Genomic DNA, 19,595 nt, shown 5'->3' on the forward strand with positions numbered 1-19,595 from the left:
TGATGTCACGTATGTTAATAAACAAAACAAAATGCCGGACTCACTCGTGGTCGCTATTGTTTCTGCACTCATTATTAATTGAAAAAAGCAATATCCAACCCCTCATCAAAATTAATAAAGCAATCGTGTTATCAAAAATGGTTAGAAAATCATCCATAGGGATCCCCAGCATTTGGCCCGCAAGAAAATGCATGCAAGTGCAAATGTTGAGTTGCATTCCACCCCCCCCTCTCCGCCATACAAATGAAGGAAAATGTTGTGTGGTGTGAATGAAAGGTGTAAAAGCCTTGTGCAAGGCTTTTACACCTTTCATCCATGTTATGCCCGGAGCAAAATTAGCTGCAAGTAGTTTCAAAGAAATGGAACATTGAAAGGAGCATACCATTTAGCAGAGAATCCCACATTGCAATGATACAAATGTAGCATTGATACAAACATGGCATTTAGCATTGAAGGACACATACCATTGACACACGCAGCATTGAAGAAACATTATCATTGACATACACTTTGCATTGAAAGACACATAGCATGGAAACAAACGAAGGAAGGAAGGAGTGATGGGAAGGATGGAGGGATTGGGGAGATGCATGGTGGGAGAAAGGTGAAGCTTAAGGGGAGGAACAAAAGGAGGGATGAGTTAGTGGAGTGGGGGAAGGGATAGAACAGGGATGAGATTATAGGAGCCTCGGACGGATGGGATAGGGGAATGCACAGAGAAAAGGAAGGATTGAGGGGGTGATGGATGGACTGATGGAGGGAGACATGGAGGGAGCAATAGTGGAGGAATGAAGGGATGGATACAGGGAGGGCTGGAGAAACGGGTGAAGGTGGAAGGGAGAGATTTATGGAGGAATGGGGAAGAATAGACAGGTGGATGAGGGAGCAAGGGATTGAGGGACAAATGGAGGAGAAGAGGAAGGGAGGGATGGATGGGGATAGAGAGAGTGATGCATGGAAGGATGCAGGGTGTGATGGAGATGGTTGTTGGAATTTAGTAAAGAAGGTAGGGTGGAGAAAGGGAAGGAGGGAGAGACAACCTGCATCTTTCCAACAGGAGTCTCAAATGATTCATATACTGCACTCTGTATATTTCTATCTGTTCCTGATAGTCATACTCAAGGAAGCAGTAGAGCACACTTGACACTCCATAACTTTAATTAAATGTAAAAGTGAAGGAAATAAGAATTATTTGGCCAATTCTGGCATCAACTCACGGAGTTATACTTGTGGTGTTACTGTATCTGCTTATCTTCCCCTCACTTATTTTCTTTCTTTAAGCAATCTAAGGTCTGCATATTCTTGGCATGGGTATAGTATGCCACTACATGAACATTTTTCCCATTAAAGTAGGAATCATAAAGGCGGTGAAAGGCATGGAATGGCTAGCACCAATTGTTTCAGCCCATAAGGCGAATAGAGAAGTAGGAATGTGCGTTGATCTACGCAATTTAAATAAGAGCATACAGGTGGATGCACATCCATTACCTAATATGTCAGAAAATAGTAAAGCAAAATTAAAGGGGTGAGATTCTTCTCCACATTAGATTTAGGCTTAGCTTACCATCAGGGTGGGCTCACAGATGATTCAAGAGAACTGAAGCTCATCATCACTCCATTTGGCACCTACAAATTTCTACACTTGCTATTTGGCCTTGCCACCACCGCTGCGGTTTTCCCATGACTGATGGAGAAACCTTTTGAAGTGTTTGATTTACACTGACTCAATGACGAGACACATATACTATTACGAGCACTAGAAACTCTGAGGCAATATTGGCTCACTCTAAAGGCCACCAAATGTTGGTTACTACTACCTGCTATTATCAAACAGTCACCCTACACTAGGGGAAATATTGCCTTCCTACCTCATGCAGTAGACACATTCATTTTATATACAAAAGGAAGGCTGGGTTCAATCCAACCTCATCTACCATAGTTAGGTAGAGCAGAGCAGTCCTGAAATAATGGACCTTCGCTATGATATTGTCATACTGAATATCAAAAATATCAATTTTATTATTCAATTCACTGCACACATTTTAAAATAAATGTTATGTTGAAAACATCAATACAGTACATACTAATAGGATGTATGTTAAATGTCTATTGTACATTTGTTGCATCATAAACATATTTTGGTTCCAATATTTCACTGTTATATACCACTTTTAGTCTTGGAACATGAATGGAGACCAAATGATCAAACTTTCCCTACACTCATACAAAAGCCCTACATGTACAAGTTTCTGTCCTCAAGGCGTAAATCTGCCGGACATTCTTCAGGGGTCCCACAGCTCTATGTACGTGCCATGTACTTTATAGTTCATTGGAAAAATCACCAAGTGTGCACCAATTCTTCCTGATGTTACCTATATGGATAGGGACACAGGCTTAGTTTCTAATGGTCTGTTTAATTACCTAATCTAATACCCCTTGTAATCCACTGTGTATATATAGACGAAGCCCGAGTAGGTTGAAACGCGTCATTCCTTTTTTGTGCTAAACTGCTGGTGCCTTCCTTGTCCATGCACTATCAATTAATAAAGGACGCTTTTGGCTGCACCGCAAACACTGACTGTGGATTTGTAACAAATATTGAGTTTTTCATCACGAGCACAGCCAGAGTGCCGCTGCGCCCCGGACTGGATCCCAGTCCTCCCTTTTGTTTAATATATATATATATATATATATATATATATATATATATATATATATATATATATATATATATATATATATATAATTACATATAGCTCACTGGTGTACCTGGAACTAATCTCAATGGACACCAGCAACTCTCAATGTTGCAGACGCCAATCGCATTGTTTTGTTTGCATCAATACATCCCAATTTTGCTATTCTGTACTACAGGAAAAACAATGCCAGTGTGTATGTTACTCTAAGAGTGCTGTCTTTGTAAGAAATGGTCCATGAAGGCCCTATCCTTTTAGTGCTTACCTATAGCTAGACAGACTTGTCACTCATCTTGCACCTGTTGGACCATCATTGTTTTCTCAAGGGAATTTTTCCCAGAGCGTTTTGATTCGAGCGTTACTGCTGCCTATACATCAAGAAACAGACAACCCCACATTACTTGGTTTGGCCCTCTGAAATGATTATCCAGAGCAATCTTGGTTCCCAATCTTCCCCCCAGGTTCCTCTTACTTTGGAAACTTGGATTTAACTCTCGTCCCTTCTCTGCCAACTGGTGTTTTCAGGCAGTATAAAGAACCAAAATGGCCCCCGTTTTATATTTTGCGTCTGTTGCATGCTGACGTAATTGCACAAAATGCCTCATGACATCACAAGTGAATCTACGGGATTTGGTTGTACTGCCAAAGATTGCGGATACACCTCAGATATCCTGTAAAAAGAGGCTTCTCCTGCTATTTATATATAAATGAATCAAAATCTCATGTGTCACTCGAAAATGCATGTATACAGTTTCTTTACATATTATCAAGGGGTTTATTTTAATCATCATGAAATAGTTGTACTTGTCTGGCACAAATTATTATTCCACCCTTCACATAGTGGGCCATGCCCCTGGATCACTGATGCCCTGTCCACCTTTCATGTTACATCTTATGCAGTCACATCCATCAATGCCAATATATTTCAGCGCTGAAAACCATCTGGACATGACCCATAGTTATCCACACTACTTATGGCTAATTAAGTGCATGTCAGGTCTGGGTTAGATCATTAGTTAGGTTATCTAGTCTGAATCAAATTATTTTAAACTATGTAATGGTTGTTTTGGGAAAAAGGGACTCAAGTTGGTTTGGGCCTTAACTAGTTTGTTTTCAGAATGAGGGTTTACCAATCCATCATGGTGGAGCTGGTGCAGGACGGTGATTGGTTGGTAGAGATTGTCACCTGATGCCATAGCCTACATTCTAAACTGCCTTTCATTGTCCAGTGCAGATCAGGAAGGTCCTGTTAATTTATGCTCCAGAGTTTTTAGGGCCTTGTGACAAGGAAATAAACCTTAGGATCCAGGAAAGAAGAATTACATGATCGCCTTCAACGTGGGACAAGACAACCTGTACTAGTTGGTGGGAACACAGCATTTCTTTTGAATGCACTGAAAGAGGCATTTTAATTCTGAAAAGCCTTCAGTGACGTTCAGCTCAAACGGGAATGGGGACGTACCAGGTCCAGCGAATGGGAATTACCAGGCCCTCCAAGGTCAGAATGGCCCAGTAAGTCCCCTTTTGCGGGACCAGATTCCGAGTTTGGGGGTAGCCAGGCCCTTACAAAGGGCATGGCTACCTCCAAACTCGTAATGAGGCTGTCTTTTATTGGGTTTGTTACCGACACACTCAGTGTGCAAGAAACCTGCCAGTGCATTAATTTACAGATTTTTGTAAAGCCTTTCCACTCTCATTTTGAGATGGACATGGAGTGGGTACTGTAGCGTTCATATAGCCGCTGGAAAAAATGTAAATGCGTAAGAGTTAATGTTGGCCTTTATGTGGCTAACATGGCAAATGTTTTAAGAAAGTTGCCATCGAAAATTCTCCCTTTTATCATCTCCTTTGAAGGTCAACATAGAAAAAAGGTTTGCAATATTGAAGGACGTGCTTCTAGGCAAGACGAAATGTGTTTTGAAACGTCAATGGAGTTTTTCTATTTGTTTCCTACACCCCTGCCTCCCAAGTTTCCCAGTTCCATGCGGGACACCTCGAGCCAGTCCTGGTTTTTCCTTCCAATTGCATGCTGTAACTTGTAGTTTTGTTATTCCCATTGCAAGGATGGGTCTCCAAGTCCTAGCATGCAGTGCAAAAAAAACACAGGACTGGCTCAAAGATTCCGCATGGAACTGGGAAACTTGGCAGCTATGTACACCTTTTAGGTGGGGGTCAAATGTCGAGTACCAAAAATGAGTATTTGACCTTATATTACAGCAGTAATTCCACTAGGCCCATAATGTGGTCGGTCAGAAAACAGCAAGTATTAACAAATAATGATTCTGTTTACCTGTACCACACTGTTGGTAAACACATTTAAACCATTGGTTTTTCACTGACTGGTCAGTATGGGGAATGTATTGCAAGGGCCCTGGGTGCCAGGGGCATGCCACCAGGAAGAGAAAACAAAGGATGCATGCATGTTCTGGATGACGCACTGACATGATTGTCATGCCAGCTTGTGCCCCCACCTCTGTGTTACGATAGGGGACTTCACCCATATCAGGTGAAACCTGCATCACTGGGAGAATAAATGGGGACCACGCCCAGGTATTGGTGCGAGTCCCAAGACCAACACTAGCGTGTCAGTGTCAGTCATTCAGGAGGGCTCTGGTGATCCGGGGGGAACCTCCAACAACTGTCCAGGAGGACGGGATAAGGGGCCTACCCTTCACCGGCCAACTTTCAGCACGGAGCTGAGTCAGCAGAAAGATCGCCGTCTGAGGTGAGAGGTTTCCTGGGTATGGTACATTTCTGGGGCCGCTTTATCCCCAATCTAGCTACGCTGACCACACCGCTGAGGGTTCTCACAAAAAAGTATCAAGACTATGGGGGCCAACTGGAACAAGACACTTTTTCAGCCACCAAAGGGCTTACTTTGACTACCCCAATGAAACAGAGCTTGTGTTTAAAAATTTGCTGGAGGCGCTCCAACATCTATTTGAATGGGTAGGATCCCTCAAGGGAAAGGAGGTGTGCTTGAACATTGACAGGTCAGTGCAACCAGCGGAACTGCACCACCGCAGGATCCTATTTCACCTGCGACAGAAAGTAGAAGAACTGGCCAAGCTAGACCAAGCTAACTTCATCAAGCGCCTGGTTGGACCCACACCCTAGGTGTTGTCACACGTCCAATAACCCCCCAACAGCAGAGCCGGCGTACTTGCTGTTTTCGTCCTGTTCTTCGTCATGGTGGGAGTGCTGGCCTCTCACGGAAGTTGTGTTGCTGGCGGTTTCAGAAGCGGTTTTGCTGGCGGTTGCCGTGGCGATTGAGCGATACACAAAGAATGCTTGCCTCCGATCACGTGACACGCAAGAAGTCACGTGATCGATTACCACGGCAATGAGCATAAATGAATGCTTGGCATGGTGCCCAGTGCTTCTCAGCTGTGTTCCCGGCTGGCGTTTAGCGTTCCTCGTTGCATATTTCTACGTTTTGTCTTCCTGGTACCTGACCTTGGCTATACTCAGGGCCCTATTGTCAAGCTGGTCTTATTCTGAAGGTGGTGCATTCTTCCGAAGTCGGTAGGAATGTGGCACTTTCGGAATACATGTGGCGGATGCAAGGATGGGTTGGAAACCAACCTAGCAACCGCCACATTCATTACCTGGCTTTTTAGAAGGGTATTCTTGTGGCACTCCTCCAGTTTTATATGTGCGCTAAAATCATGCACATATACAGTACCATTTTGGTGCCATTATACTGGAGGAGTGCCGCAAGAAGCCTTGTTTGGTGTATAGGAAAGCGTTCATATACACCCATGTGGTGTATATGAACACTTTCATATACACCAAAGCAAGCAGCTTCAACGTTGTAGTCTGCAACGTTGATACTGCTTACTTTGGTGTAAATTAATGAACACTTTCCTTTACACCAAAGAGTTCATATACACCGCACAGGTGTATACGAACACTTTCATTTACACCAAAGCCAGCAGCTTCAACGTTGTAGTCTGCAACATTGAAGCTGCTTACTTTGGTGTAAATGAATGAACGCTTTCCTTTACACGGGTGTATATGAACACTTTCCTATGGTATGCAGTAATAAAATTGCGGCAAAAATGTCGCCATTACAAGAAATTGCAGCAGAAATGCTGTGGTTTGACCCAGTGTACCCCATTTAAGAGGAGCAGCGGTTGCCTAGGCAAGTCCCCCGCTTCCCTTAAATGGTATAATCGGTCTGGGAGTTAAGAGGGTGTCCCCCGCATCCTTTACATGGATTGCAGCGGCAAAACCACAGTCTTTTTGCTGCATTTTTTGTGTAAATGGCCATTTTTGATGCGATTTTAACGCATGGAACCTTTCCTATACACCAAAGTAAGTAGGTTCAACGTTGAAGCTGCTTACGTTGGTGTATAGGAAAGTGTTCATATAAACCTGTGTTCTCGGCAGCATTTTTGTAAAATAACGAATATGTCGTTATTTTACAAAAATGCTGCCGAGATTTCAGGATTGCATCCGTTACAACAAGCAGGCGCAATCCTGAAGGTGCGAGGAGGCCCAGGCCCACTTGAGAATACTGGTGTAGCCTGGGTGTCCTTAATTGGTGCAGTGAATCGTGCGCTTTAGCACGTTCACTGCGCCAAGTTATGAATCAGGCCCTCATTTGGATTGCTTTTTGGACTTCCTTGAACTTGCTTATTCGGTCATCTACTCTTTGGATTGCTTCAGTGTTTTTGACCTTGGATTGCATATTGAACTGCCTTGGACCTTCCCTTTTGTGCCTCGAACTGAACTGCCTTCTGGTTTGTTCCTGCATCCCTCTGGATACTTATGTTGCTCCTTTGGTGGGTCTTCTCCTGGCATTGTTCCCACTGGACATACAGTACTGGTGGCTGGACCCTACCTGTAAAACAACACTGCACCACACCGAGTAGGGGGGATTATCTCCTGAGAACCATGAGTTCTTCACCCTCCCCTACTTCAATGCCTGTCTCCAGCTCCCCAACTGGTAGGTGAACTTCCTAGTGTTGCATGCCTGTGCATACCCACTGTATTGTCCCTAACCTGCTCTGTTTCCTTTGCAGCTACCTGGGGACCCGGTGCTGTTGTTCCAGCCACCTTTGGCCCCAATAACCGGTCAGCAAGTATCAACTCATATCTCCCCGACTGGTTCTTGCGTATGGAGGTACTTTAGTCCACACGGTAACCCAGGTGTCACTGAACATAGTGGCTAACCAGCCCAAGTGTCCGGAGGACGTACGAATTTGTGTGGCCATGAGACTTCCCAACTGCACAATTCACAGGGAACGTCACCTGACACCCACGCGAAATGATATAATGGCGGATCTTTAGGGTGCCACGGTGTTCTCGACACTTGACCTCAAGGATGGGTACCACCAGGTCCCTCTGAATGTGGACTCACCCAATTATGACCTTCTCCTTGCATGTCGGGCTATTCTGTTACAAGAGGCAGTGCTCCAAGTTGTCCTCCAAAACTGGTTTTTCAACACACCATAAGGGGAATGTTAGCCGTGCTCCCGGGGTTGTCAATGTAAGTGCTGATGTGCTGATTTTTTTCTGCCTCCCCACAAGAACAGATGTCCAGGCTTGACTCTCAACACGTGGAATTGCTGCTTCCTGCAGTCCCGGGTAAATTTTTTCAGGTTTGTGTTTCATGAACATGGCCTCCTATCCCCAGAAAGTATGGGACATTAAGGGCGCTTCCCCCCAAGATCGCTGTCTCAGATGACAAGCTTCCTGGCGATGGTACATTTCTGTGGCAGCTTTATCCCCAACTTGGCTATGCGGACCACGCTGCTGAGGGTTCTCACTGGAAAGTATCAAGAATGTGAGGGCCAACTGGAACAAGACGCTTTTGCAGCCATCAAAGCGACGCTCGTAGCTGATACATCAATGGCTTACTTTGACCATGCCAATGCAACAGAGCTTGTGTTTGACGCAACCCAGTGGGGCTAGGTGCCGTTCTCCTTAAGGTCTACAGACATGAGGACAGGGGACCAGTTGCTGAGGCCAGCACAGAGCGTCATTTGTCACAGACTGAGAGCGAGGCGCTGGCAGTGCTACAAAACATTTTCACCTTTATAAATATGGTCATCCGGTGATCGTCTTCACTGACCACAAGCCACTCATCCCCATTAGGGTGATGTGGGCGCAATGTCCGCCCATCAGGGTAGAACGCTAGAGCGCTGGCAGCTACAACTCCAAGAATACGGCACCACGCTGCTGTTCAGGGCCGGGGCCGACAACCCTGCCAACTACCTGTCGAGACATCTGGCAGGACAGGAAGCTGGGACTGAACACGCTCATGACGAAATAGAGGGGTTCATTGCCATGGTCACCCGGGCCGCACTTCCAAGGTCCATGTCTCTAGAGGACATTACTGAGACTACCCATAGGGACGTGGGGCTCCAAAAAGTGGTGACAAAGTTACAGTCCGGCCAGTGGAAGTCAGACGTTTATCCGGGGTATGTAGGGGGTCATGGTAGAGCTCTTAGTGGGCCATGACGGAGCACCCAGCTGGTTATTCCTCTCAAACTGCAAGGCAGGTTCTGGATCTAGCCCTCGTCGGAAACCAAAAGGTCGGAAAAACCAAGCCATGCTTCCGCAAGAAGGTGTGATCTTGAAGCCAAGGTGGAGGAGACACTGGCATGCTGTGTGTGGTGCCAGGTGGCCTGGCTGCAGGCAAAAGAGCCGGTTATTGCCTCCACGGAGAGGGCTACGGAGCCATGGAGGACACCCAGCGTGAACCTGGTTTGGTGCTACAATCAAGACATTTCCCTGTTGTTAGGGATGAATTTTCACAGTGCCGTTTGGTGAGGTTCATCGAGCCCACAGATTCTGCTGCCGTAATACCAATATTCGAGGAGCTGTTTGTAGCTCACTGAATAATGGGCCACCCTTTCAGAGAGATGAGTTCCATAAGGTTCTTGAAATTCTACAGGGACTCTCACCCACACACCACAGCCTGCTGGCCACGGGCGAGTGGGTCCACAGAGAGATTTATGAAGACACTCCACACTCGTCCACTGATGTTGCATCCACGGAAGCCTTTCTAGGTCACAAGGTGTGATCCCTAATTCCCAGACACGAGTCTAAGCGTCTTCAAGAGCCAAATCCCGAGAGGATAAGAGAAGATGAGGAGTGAGCAAATACTTGGGAAAGCTCCAGATGGCGGCTGAAAGCACAATGGATGTGGGGGATTACAGTGTTGGTGCATAAGTGAAACCCACAACACAAGCCGTGTCTGCTCCACGACACCAGCCTCTGAATGGTTGCCAGCAGGAAGAGGTCCATGATCACTGCAGTGAGATGTAGGGAATTGCTTACCAGAAACCATAGCTGGTTTAGACCATTCCATGGTAATGTTCGAGAAGAGCAGGTTCGCTCCGAAGTAGCCAGGGGAAGAAGAGCAACAGAGAGTGTGGGAGGAAGACAACATAGGGATGATCACACAAAAAGGACCACCATGCCTTTACCCACGTCGGATGGTGCGGAAGCCCTCTGGGATGTCCCGGGACTTTGAGCTCGAATAGAATAGGACTTACAAGATAAAGAGATGACATGTTGTCATTGTTATTATCATTCTGTTGTTTGTTAATGGTGGTTGGATGGGATGTTATGACGGTGACGCCTGTGTCACTAAGAGAATAAATGTGGACCACCCCTAGGCACGAGTCCTGAGACCAACACTAACTTGTCATTGTCTGTCATTGTCTATCATTCAGGAGGGCTCCAGTGATCTTTGTTCTTTTTTACTTCTCCTGGAACTTGAACAAGCCTTGGTGCCAGTAATATGGTCCAGAAGCTTGGCAAGTATGAACGGTGTGTTTACAAGTGTTCTCTACTCACCTGTCTGGCAGTTGCCCTTTCCAGGGCAGAGCTAAGTTTCTCATTCTTGTTCTGCAGCTCCTGGCTCTTCTCACACTCCTCAAGGAGCTTCTGTCGAAGCCGCATCACTTCCATCTGGGTGGTCTTCATTTCCGGCGGGTGTTCGTCAAGCAAGGTGTGCTGCAAACGATCTGAGAGAAGAGAACACATGATAAATAGCAGATTCAACACTAGTAAAATCGAACAAGTTATGGCACCACAAAACAAGTTATGAAACCAAAAAACATGAAAGAGTCAAGTGCTCTGTGGGAGGGACACCTGCCAACCTCTGAACCAAATTTAAAGCAAAGATGAATGGTCCCTCATACTGTACTTGTAAACGGTAGTGGTAAGAGGGGTGCCTTTGAAAGGTACATTTAAGACAGGGTGGACTGGAAACCAGATGTGTCCATGGAAATGTTTTTCAAAGTGGCCCCATATTATGCAGTATGAGCAAATGTAACAAGCAAGCCCAACACCTCCAAGTAAGATTTGGGGAGGGTTTGGGTTGGTGATGCTGGTTCTCCACATAAGAATATTTTGAAAAATTGGTCCATATAGTACATTTTAAAGCATGTCTGTCTCTGTATGGGAACATAACAAAGAAACGGACATAAAATATGTGTTAAGAGTGGGGGAAGGTAGCGTTTATCATTGTGAATAGACATTTACACAACACAATGGGTGCTTTATAACAAATGTGTTGCTTTTAAGAGTTGTGGGGAATGAGGAGGGCTTCATGTATCATAGTTTGCTTACACCCCTGGATACCCCTGGTAGGCGACACCATGTATCATTCTCTCTGATACTCCGCTGCACTCAACCTCATGGTCCCATGCCAACCCTGTGCTTCCTCTTGCTTCCGCTCTTCTTTTTTTATTTTATATTTACTGCATATGGCTAACACAATTAAGCCTTTTCCATACAAATCATCACACCAATTAAAAATCAATTAAAAACAATAATTTGAAATGTTGACATAAAAGCATAACTGCCATACAACAAGTTCAAGTTATCGTGCATAAATAGAGGTCTATGCAGATTACATTATTGAGATTTCGGAGAAGAAACTAGGAACATGCCTAGTATACACTCCCAAACATGCATCGCCACTGTAGTAATAACAAGCGACTCTGCTGCCACAATCATAGACCAAAACTGATCTGTTGCAATTCTGCTTGGCCATGTGCAAAAGCGATCATGGCCTTTAATTTAAAGATCAGTTACCTTCTTGCATGCCGTCAATATGTGCCTACTAGTTTCTATATGTTTGAGCAACAGTCATTTTTTCTCATGGTATGTTTTGCCACGAGCCCGTAAAATCTAATACCAGCAACATATTTAATCGCAGATACATAATAAAGCGTCTGAATGTGCAAGAGCAAGCCTTAATTAGGTAACTGCACCGTTTAAGATTTTAAAGCTTTGTTTGGCATACTCCTCGTAATGCCTTTTGTTCGCTAATATGCCAATAGATCTCACTCGATCCTCTTCCAGTGACTTGAGTTTTAAATTATGGAAATACAATGCAATGTCTACTGCCTCTATCAAGGGCAGTCCGATGTTCACCACATAATTCTTTACTGCATCAACCGAATTCGATATGTGCTTTATTGTGCATTCGATAATGTGCATGTTCTTTGGCCATACACAATATATCAGGAGGGTCCATAGTCACACTAGCTTGATTTATTTTCAATAGTAACTTACTACAGGATATTTTGCTAATTGTGTGCAAAGAGGTAGTACATAGTTCCATTCTCAATGAGGCAACAGGAACGGTCGTAGGGGAGCCCATTAGTGATCTAAGTATTTTTCCTTCGAGTTTCCCTAACCAATCTACATGATTTTCAGGTACAGTTTCTAAACCATATAATATACGTGGTACAATGGCTTTCTTGTAAACTTCCGAAAAACCATCTACTGACTCTCCACTGACCCTCCTAATAAATCCCCTCAGTACCATCCATAGTCGCGTTTCCTTAGCTTTGGCATGGGCATAATATTGTGAGGACTTAGGAACACTGTCGAAGGGTAGCCGAAGATAGATGTATGTTTAACCCACTCCAGCTTTATGTTCTTGATATACCAACAAAACCCAGTAGTACGTCAACCTTTACTCCGAATATGCATAACCTTGGTGTTTGCAAGGTTGATCTTCAAGCAATTCTCGTCTGCGAACTGGAGAAGGTTGTCAATAGCTCTTTGTAAACCTAGATGGGTGCGGTCAAGTAGAGCTGTGTTGTTCGCATAAGTAATCTGCGGTAAAGCCACCCCTCCAATACGAGGCAGAAAAATCAACATCATACTTACTTTCTCTCCCATGTCAGCCACATAGAGGTTGAACAACAGGGGTGCTAGCACACACCCGTTTTAATCCCCTTTTGGTAGGCATGAGGGAGGAGACTTCTCCATCTTGAGAAAGGCGAACAGTAACTGTTGCATCAGTATATAGGGCCCTGACAAAATACAACAATTTTAACCACAATATATGTTGGTCGACGCAACCAAATGCTGTCGAATAATCGACAAAACATATGAATAGGTGAGCATCAGCCCTACTCAAGACATCAGTGGCTAGCAACCTCATGGCCCCATGCCAACGCTGTGCTTCCTCTAGCTTCCGCTCTTTCTTTTTACTTGGGCCGCTCTACTGGAACCCAATGCCCAACACAAAGCCAGGCCTCTTGTGGATCTCTTCAAAGCTTGACTTAAACTTCACTTATTTGTTAAATATGGAGCTCCCCTAGCCACCTCCCATCCTCGCTACATGACCCCACCACTCCCACCAGTGACAATGAATATAATTGTGTATATGTATATAATGCTCTTTAGTTAGAGGCACTTGCCCCCTTTGGTTAATGTTACCTTTGTAAGCCTCATAAACTGGCTCATCCGTTGTTCTCCTTTCTATGTTATTGTACAGGCAGACTTCGCGGGAATGCTTCCACCATCTGTAAATGTGTTACTGTAAGTCATTTCTGACCAAACTTGGCATCCCTATTCTTCAAATAAATACAAATATACTACGCCTCCCAGATCTAAGTGGCAGTCCTGCTGAAAAGGAGGCCCCGGAAAAGCTAGAGATGTTGAGGTCACAGTCCAGGCATAGATCAGGTTAAGGCATACTAAGATGAACCAGGTCCTCGGTTGTACTGTATGGCTGGGAGAAGGGAATCCTGAAGGGACCCTGAGTAAGAGCTGGATAACCTGTACATCGATGCAAGGCCAGGGGAAGCCAAGCTCACAATAAATATCAGCTCATGCAATAAGAGCAACCCCCACCCTGGTGATTAGGCTGGAGGGAGGGAGCCTTATGGACACACCCTTCGTTAGGGGAAGAGCAGGTATTCCCTGAGACCCAGCCAATAGGCTTGAACAGGTACCGCTTTAGAGTACCAAGCTTCCTCAAACATGAGTTAGCTGCAGGACAGAAATGAATAGCATTCATGAGATCCAGTGTTATGTGGTGAGTATACAGGGTAAACAGGACCTGACCTGACAGCCTTCTGACCAGACAGCCTTCAGGGGTGGGGGAGAAAGATGCTGGGAGGGTTGCAGCTAATAGGTGAACCCCAGGCATTATAGTCTCTAAGTCACTTATTATTGACATTAATGTGGTAGTCTGTAGATTTGGAGAGTTGGCTAGACTGCACCTGATTGGCCATATGTGTTAGGTGTTCATATTTCATTGTGCGGTTTCTCGAGAATGAGAAAAGGGGCCTATGCTCTAAGCCCACACCCTGGGAAGGGTCTCCACCTGGTTGCCTGATGCAAAGAAGCCAGTGCACAGTTTTTACAAAACGTAAATAACACAACATATTTTATATTGTGCTGCTAGGGCTTTGAGCCTGCTCAGTGGCTGTTGTTGACAACTTAATTTGATCTGATCACATAATGCTGTAATGCATGCTGTGTTCACCGCCAGGGCTCCAGATACATCTTTAAATGGGAGCAGTTTTACTACCTACTTCTGGAAGATGGAAGTAAAAGGTTTTTTTCAGGCAGTAAAATGTAGTTCTCATTGTCGACTGGTGTATATTTAGGCAAGTGAAATTACTTTTTAATTGTAACAGCCTAGGTACTATTGTTGTTACACAACCACAAAATGCTTTCTTTGTGCCCAGTAATGACCATAAGTGAAAAGATTTATTGACTCGTAAGGGCCCTCCTCTGGCTAGTAGGGCTCCTCTACTCTCTACCTTCTTGGAATCCTCTGGATTTTTTGATTCCTTCCAATCTGGGTTTCGGCCTGAGAGGGGCACGGAATCCGTCCTGAACTCTGTGCTGAATGACCTTGCCCGCCTGGTTGATCAGGGTGGTGTCGGAGCAGTCCTTGTTAGATCTTTCGGCTGCTTTCAACATGGTTGACCATCTCACCCTGATCTCCCGTCATGCTGCAGCGGGTCTTTCTGGCCAAGTTCTAGGATGGTCCACAGCCTTCCTGGCCGATCGCTCTCAGTCGATTTCCCGTCCTCCTTTTCGGTCTAAACCTGTGTTACTCTTCTGCGGAGTCCCTCAGGGATCTGACCTCTCCCTCATATCATTCAATATTTATATTAGGTCCCTTCTGCTTCTCATTGTATCCTATGGGTTTCGATACTATTCCTATGTCGATGACACACAAATTCTGGTATGCCTGGATCTCACCAGATCTGACACGGCGGCTCGGCTTAGGATGTGTCTGGAGGAGTTGGGTTTATGGATGGCAACCAACTGGTTACAGTTCAATGGTAACAAGACCTAGGTTTTGGTCGTTGGCACCACTTCTTCGTTCCTTTTCTGGACCACTGATTTTTGGCCTGTATCTCTCGGTCCCTTCCCCCTGCCGTCACCCTCTGTGAGGAATTTGGGGATTAAAATCACCTCTTCCCTCTCCATGAACGAACAGATGGCTGCTGTTTGCAAAACCGACAACTTCAAGCTTGTATTCTACGGAAAGTTCTTCTGTTTATTCCGGTTAAATGTCAGGCCCCTCTGGTGGCCGCGCTTGTTTTGAGTGCGGTAGATTATTGCAACTCTATTTTGCTCAGCCTTGTTTTCTTATCAATCGCCTTCAACTTCTTCAGAATGCTGCAGCCAAATCCATGTTTCATCCCCCGTTTGGAGCCTACATGTCTCCTCTGTTGAGACATCTCTATTGGTTACCTGTTGAGAAACAGATTCTTTTGAAATTCGCGTGCATCGTCCATTTTGCCTTCTATGGATTAGGGGCAGAATATTTACAGGCTCAGTTTCCACGCTATTCTCCTGCCCGTTGTCTTCGATCTCACTCCGCTCTTCAAGTTCTGGCTCCTCGTATCAGACTGTCCCGCATGGGTGGCTGTGCCTTCTCGGTGGCCGCTGCCAAGGCCTGGAACGCTCTGCCTTTCTCTCTCCGTGTGACGGCTGACCACCTAAACTTCCGTCGGACACTGGAAACCTTTTTATTCTAAACTCTCTATAGGAAATACTGTTGTCTTTTTGCTTCTAGCGCCAAGGTGCCTTTCGGCGTTACGTGCGCTTAATAAGTGTATGTAACATAACATAATAACTCTATGTGGCATACACCGCTTCTGATGCCCATGCTCTGAACACCTCACCAGTGGGGACAGCGATAATGGGCAGAGGCCTTCTTATCTGTTACTCTGTTTTATTTAGTTGGGAGTATGTGCCTAATTTTACAAAGCAGATAAGTGTTGCACACCTGGAGGGCTGTGCACTGTAGCACATATAGTTTTTGCGTTCACTATTGCCCAATTTGTGTAGCATGTTTACCTCTTTTGAGAATATATTGATGCCGCACCAAAACATAAGTTACAATGCACTTTGAGAGCAGTACTTAAAGGGATAGTTCCGTGTGTTAACCACTTGTTGCAGAGATCTGTGTTCTCATACTAGAGACAGTACAAAATCCCGACTAGGCTAAGTACGTTTTTCCTTTCTCTGAGGTCGACACGCTGTACTACAAAATGCAACATACATACCTCATTGATATGATATGATATGGCATTTATAATGCGCCTATACACAAGTGTTTCAAGGCGCGACGGGGCAAGGGTGGGGGAACAGAGGGAAGACAGAGACAGCGATCTTACTAGGCCAGATTACATTGAGATTAGCTATTAAAATGAACATGTAATCAAACTGATTCCAGCACAGCTGTAAGTGGTGTGGGGACTGATGTTTTTGATTGCTGGCATGGAGACTTTTCAAGCTATGGGTCCGAAATGGGATGAAGATTCTGGGGTTCCTACATTTCTTTGGTTTGGGGGACGTCAGAGGCCAAAAACCCCTAAGATACTTTGCATTGGAAGGGACCTGTTGTCCTAGTCTCATCGACCTTAATACCCACACAGGAACTATGGGCGCTGGGAGAGTTGTGCAGGCCAACTCTCAGGCGAGTAGCAGAAGCACTTTTGCTCACCTGGACAGTCAGTCACACTTCCTTCATCGAGCCTGTGCATCCTGTACAGAGTGGCTGCAACCGGAAGTGTGCTGCTGGCAGCAGTTGCCGAGGACATTCAACAATGCACCCTGGCGGATGCAGTAATTGTGCAATCCGTCAAAATGCCAAGGTTTAAGGATAATTCAGAGAAGTGAGGGGTAGGGTAAAAGATCCCTGACTATCAGGAAAGGGGTTGCATTTCTCGGAGGTCGGGGTGGGTAGGATGCAGGGACTAAATATTCAGATGTTTTAATAACAGGCATCTGGAAATAGCAACATCATACCAGGACGGCATGTTCGGGCGAAATGTAGCCAGTGATTGGTGGTCTACATGCAGTGGTGACAGGAGACTCCAGCCACCCTCCTTCTTTTGATGATTTCAGATAAGTTAGGCTACCCAAATTGGGGCAGATGGCGAGGCTGCCAGCCTCTCTCTACAACAGAGTCTGCAACCTATGGCTCTCCAGATGTTTTGGACTGCGACTCCCATGATCCCTCTTCACTGACTATGCTGCCTAGGATTGATTGGAGTTATAGTCCAGAAATGTACAGACGAATAGGTTGTAGACCCCTGTTTTAGGATATACTGGTGCAGTGGGCAAGTTGCTGTGAATGACACAGGGCCTGCAGCATCCGGCCCGGTTCTTCTAGCCTCACCCATCCCATGTTGACTTCATAGCAGTGTGGGAGGAGACCAAGAAGGTACAGCAGACCAGTAAGGAACTGACATACCCATCAGCCCTACTCCTTTGCCCCATCATGGGAAAACCGTCAACTGCCTGCCTGGGCCACGTAGCCGAGCTGTCATACAGCTAGCTACCTCCAAGGATGGATGCGGGTGGGGACCCTATCCAAGAAACCACGCTGGTTGATACATGGCTGGCATGGGCATACCTCTCAACTCACACACTTTTGGCGGGGGACACCCACCTTGTTATTAGTTCTCTCACCCACCAAGTTCATTAGAGGTCCATTCACTTAATTGAACTCTGCCCACCTACCCCCCAAAATGAAATTGTCTGTTTTCATCCACCCAGGGGATTAAAAAAGGTTGAGAGATATGCATGGGCACTTGAACCCCTAACCCCGCTATGGAGCCGAGACCTTTGTTAGAGAGGAATTGTACGGCTCATAAATCTGTTGAGAACCCCATGCTGGAGAAACACATTTCTACTGCACAGTAAATTGGGAAGTAAATAGGTGGGGTGCCCAAATCCTCCCTCCTGTATCCCGTTCCTCAACACTCACTGCTAGAGCTTCAATAGGGACCCGCTTGTTATTTGTTATCAAACTAAGAGATAAAGGTGGCTGATGAAGCTTCCGAATTACCTTAGCATGCAAAGCTCAAGACTGTTTCCTAAGACTACCCCAACAACCTTACAAGCAATCTGTATGTGTTTGCTAGTGTCCAGTGGTCATCTGCACCACTTGGGGAAATGCTCCAGGGCAAGGGTAGGGCTGGAAACACTTGTGTGCAGGCGCCATACAAATGTCAAATAAATATCCAACATGTGGGTCAAGGCAGCATGAAGCCTTCACATCCATACTGTTATCCCTTAGTGCACAGGTGATGCTAAACCGTGACATATGGTCACAGAAAACCTTTGGAAGGTTAGGCAGATCTAAAAGATGAGCACTGCTCTAGTGCTGCAAAGCAGCAAAGCTACCTTTGCAACAATGCTTTGTGCTCATACAACGCTGGATGCCCACTGATCGTCAGGTAATAAGCTAGATTTTCACTTGTACAAAATATACCCTTAAAAGGCATTACGTTGTAATGGTCCAATTATAAGTGCAATTTCATACTATAGTATCCCCAATCTTTTATGACATCCATAGTCAATGGAAGAATTGGGACTGCTTCTCCCTTCTTCCATCAGGTAACCCTCACCATCCCACAGAGTGGCATAGGCTGCCTCGCACAGCTACTGCTTCATAGGGTGCCCCACATTCCACTGCTAGTTCCTTGCCCTCCAGCAGACCTCCCCTATACATCGTTCCCATTTACCTGAGTGTTTGGGGTTGGGCTCCTTCTCTTTATACACCCCTGTTGTGTAAGATTTAATATTGGCGATGATCCTCTCTATGCCATCCATCTGCTCCACCAGAGATTCGCAGTTATTCCATTGCTTGTCGCCATCCCCCACAATGTCCCCTTCGGCAGGCATCGTGGAGACACTTGGCCTTAAAGCCACGCGGAGGGCAGATCCCACGATTATAAGCTGCTAAAAGGCGACAGGCGCTCCTGACTGTTCTCAATGCCCAAAATGATCTCCTACAGGCCCAGTGGTTCTACTGCCATCAGTTCCCCCAACACTGGTTCACATAAGAGACTCCCCAGCAGCTGTGTGAAGCATTGAACCAGCCTGTGAGTGGTTAAACTCAAATTAACAAGGGAGACCACTAAGCCTGACATAGGGCGGTGACAGAACAATGGCCCCTTATGACCATCAGGGCCAGATGGGCCACCGGCCCTAGCTAGCAGCCAAACGTCCTCTGTGATCCCACCATTGAGTAGTAAAAGGGTGCCACCACACACACTTTACTTAAGGGCAGCTGGCCTGCATGCCTTTGACGATATTTACTCATTTCCCTATTTTATTTTTTTTGCAGGCTGTTGTAATATTTCTTTTCAAAGCCTG

General features: G+C 45.6%; 1 protein-coding gene across 3 annotated transcripts in view; it reads right to left on the reverse strand.

The window, feature by feature from the left end:
• LOC138493293 (coiled-coil domain-containing protein 150-like) overlaps positions 1–19,344 on the reverse strand; it is a 361,270-nt gene extending 341,926 nt beyond the window's left edge. The window contains exons 1-2 of one of the 3 annotated variants that reach the window (XM_069620392.1): positions 18,962–19,342; positions 10,509–10,678 (exon numbers count right to left, since the gene is read on the reverse strand). In XM_069620392.1, the coding sequence (XP_069476493.1) occupies positions 10,509–10,678; positions 18,962–19,121 (330 nt within the window). In that variant the 5' untranslated portion in view covers positions 19,122–19,342. Of the gene's footprint in view, positions 1–10,508; positions 10,679–18,961 lie in introns of all 3 variants that reach the window. The other 2 variants (XM_069620391.1, XM_069620393.1) reach the window with 2 other exon arrangements.
• Positions 19,345–19,595: the final 251 nt, after the last annotated feature.

This window comes from Ambystoma mexicanum, chromosome 10 (genome assembly GCF_040938575.1).
Source record: "Ambystoma mexicanum isolate Mex_15411 chromosome 10, UKY_AmexF1_1, whole genome shotgun sequence".
Taxonomy (NCBI): Eukaryota; Metazoa; Chordata; class Amphibia; order Caudata; family Ambystomatidae; genus Ambystoma; species Ambystoma mexicanum.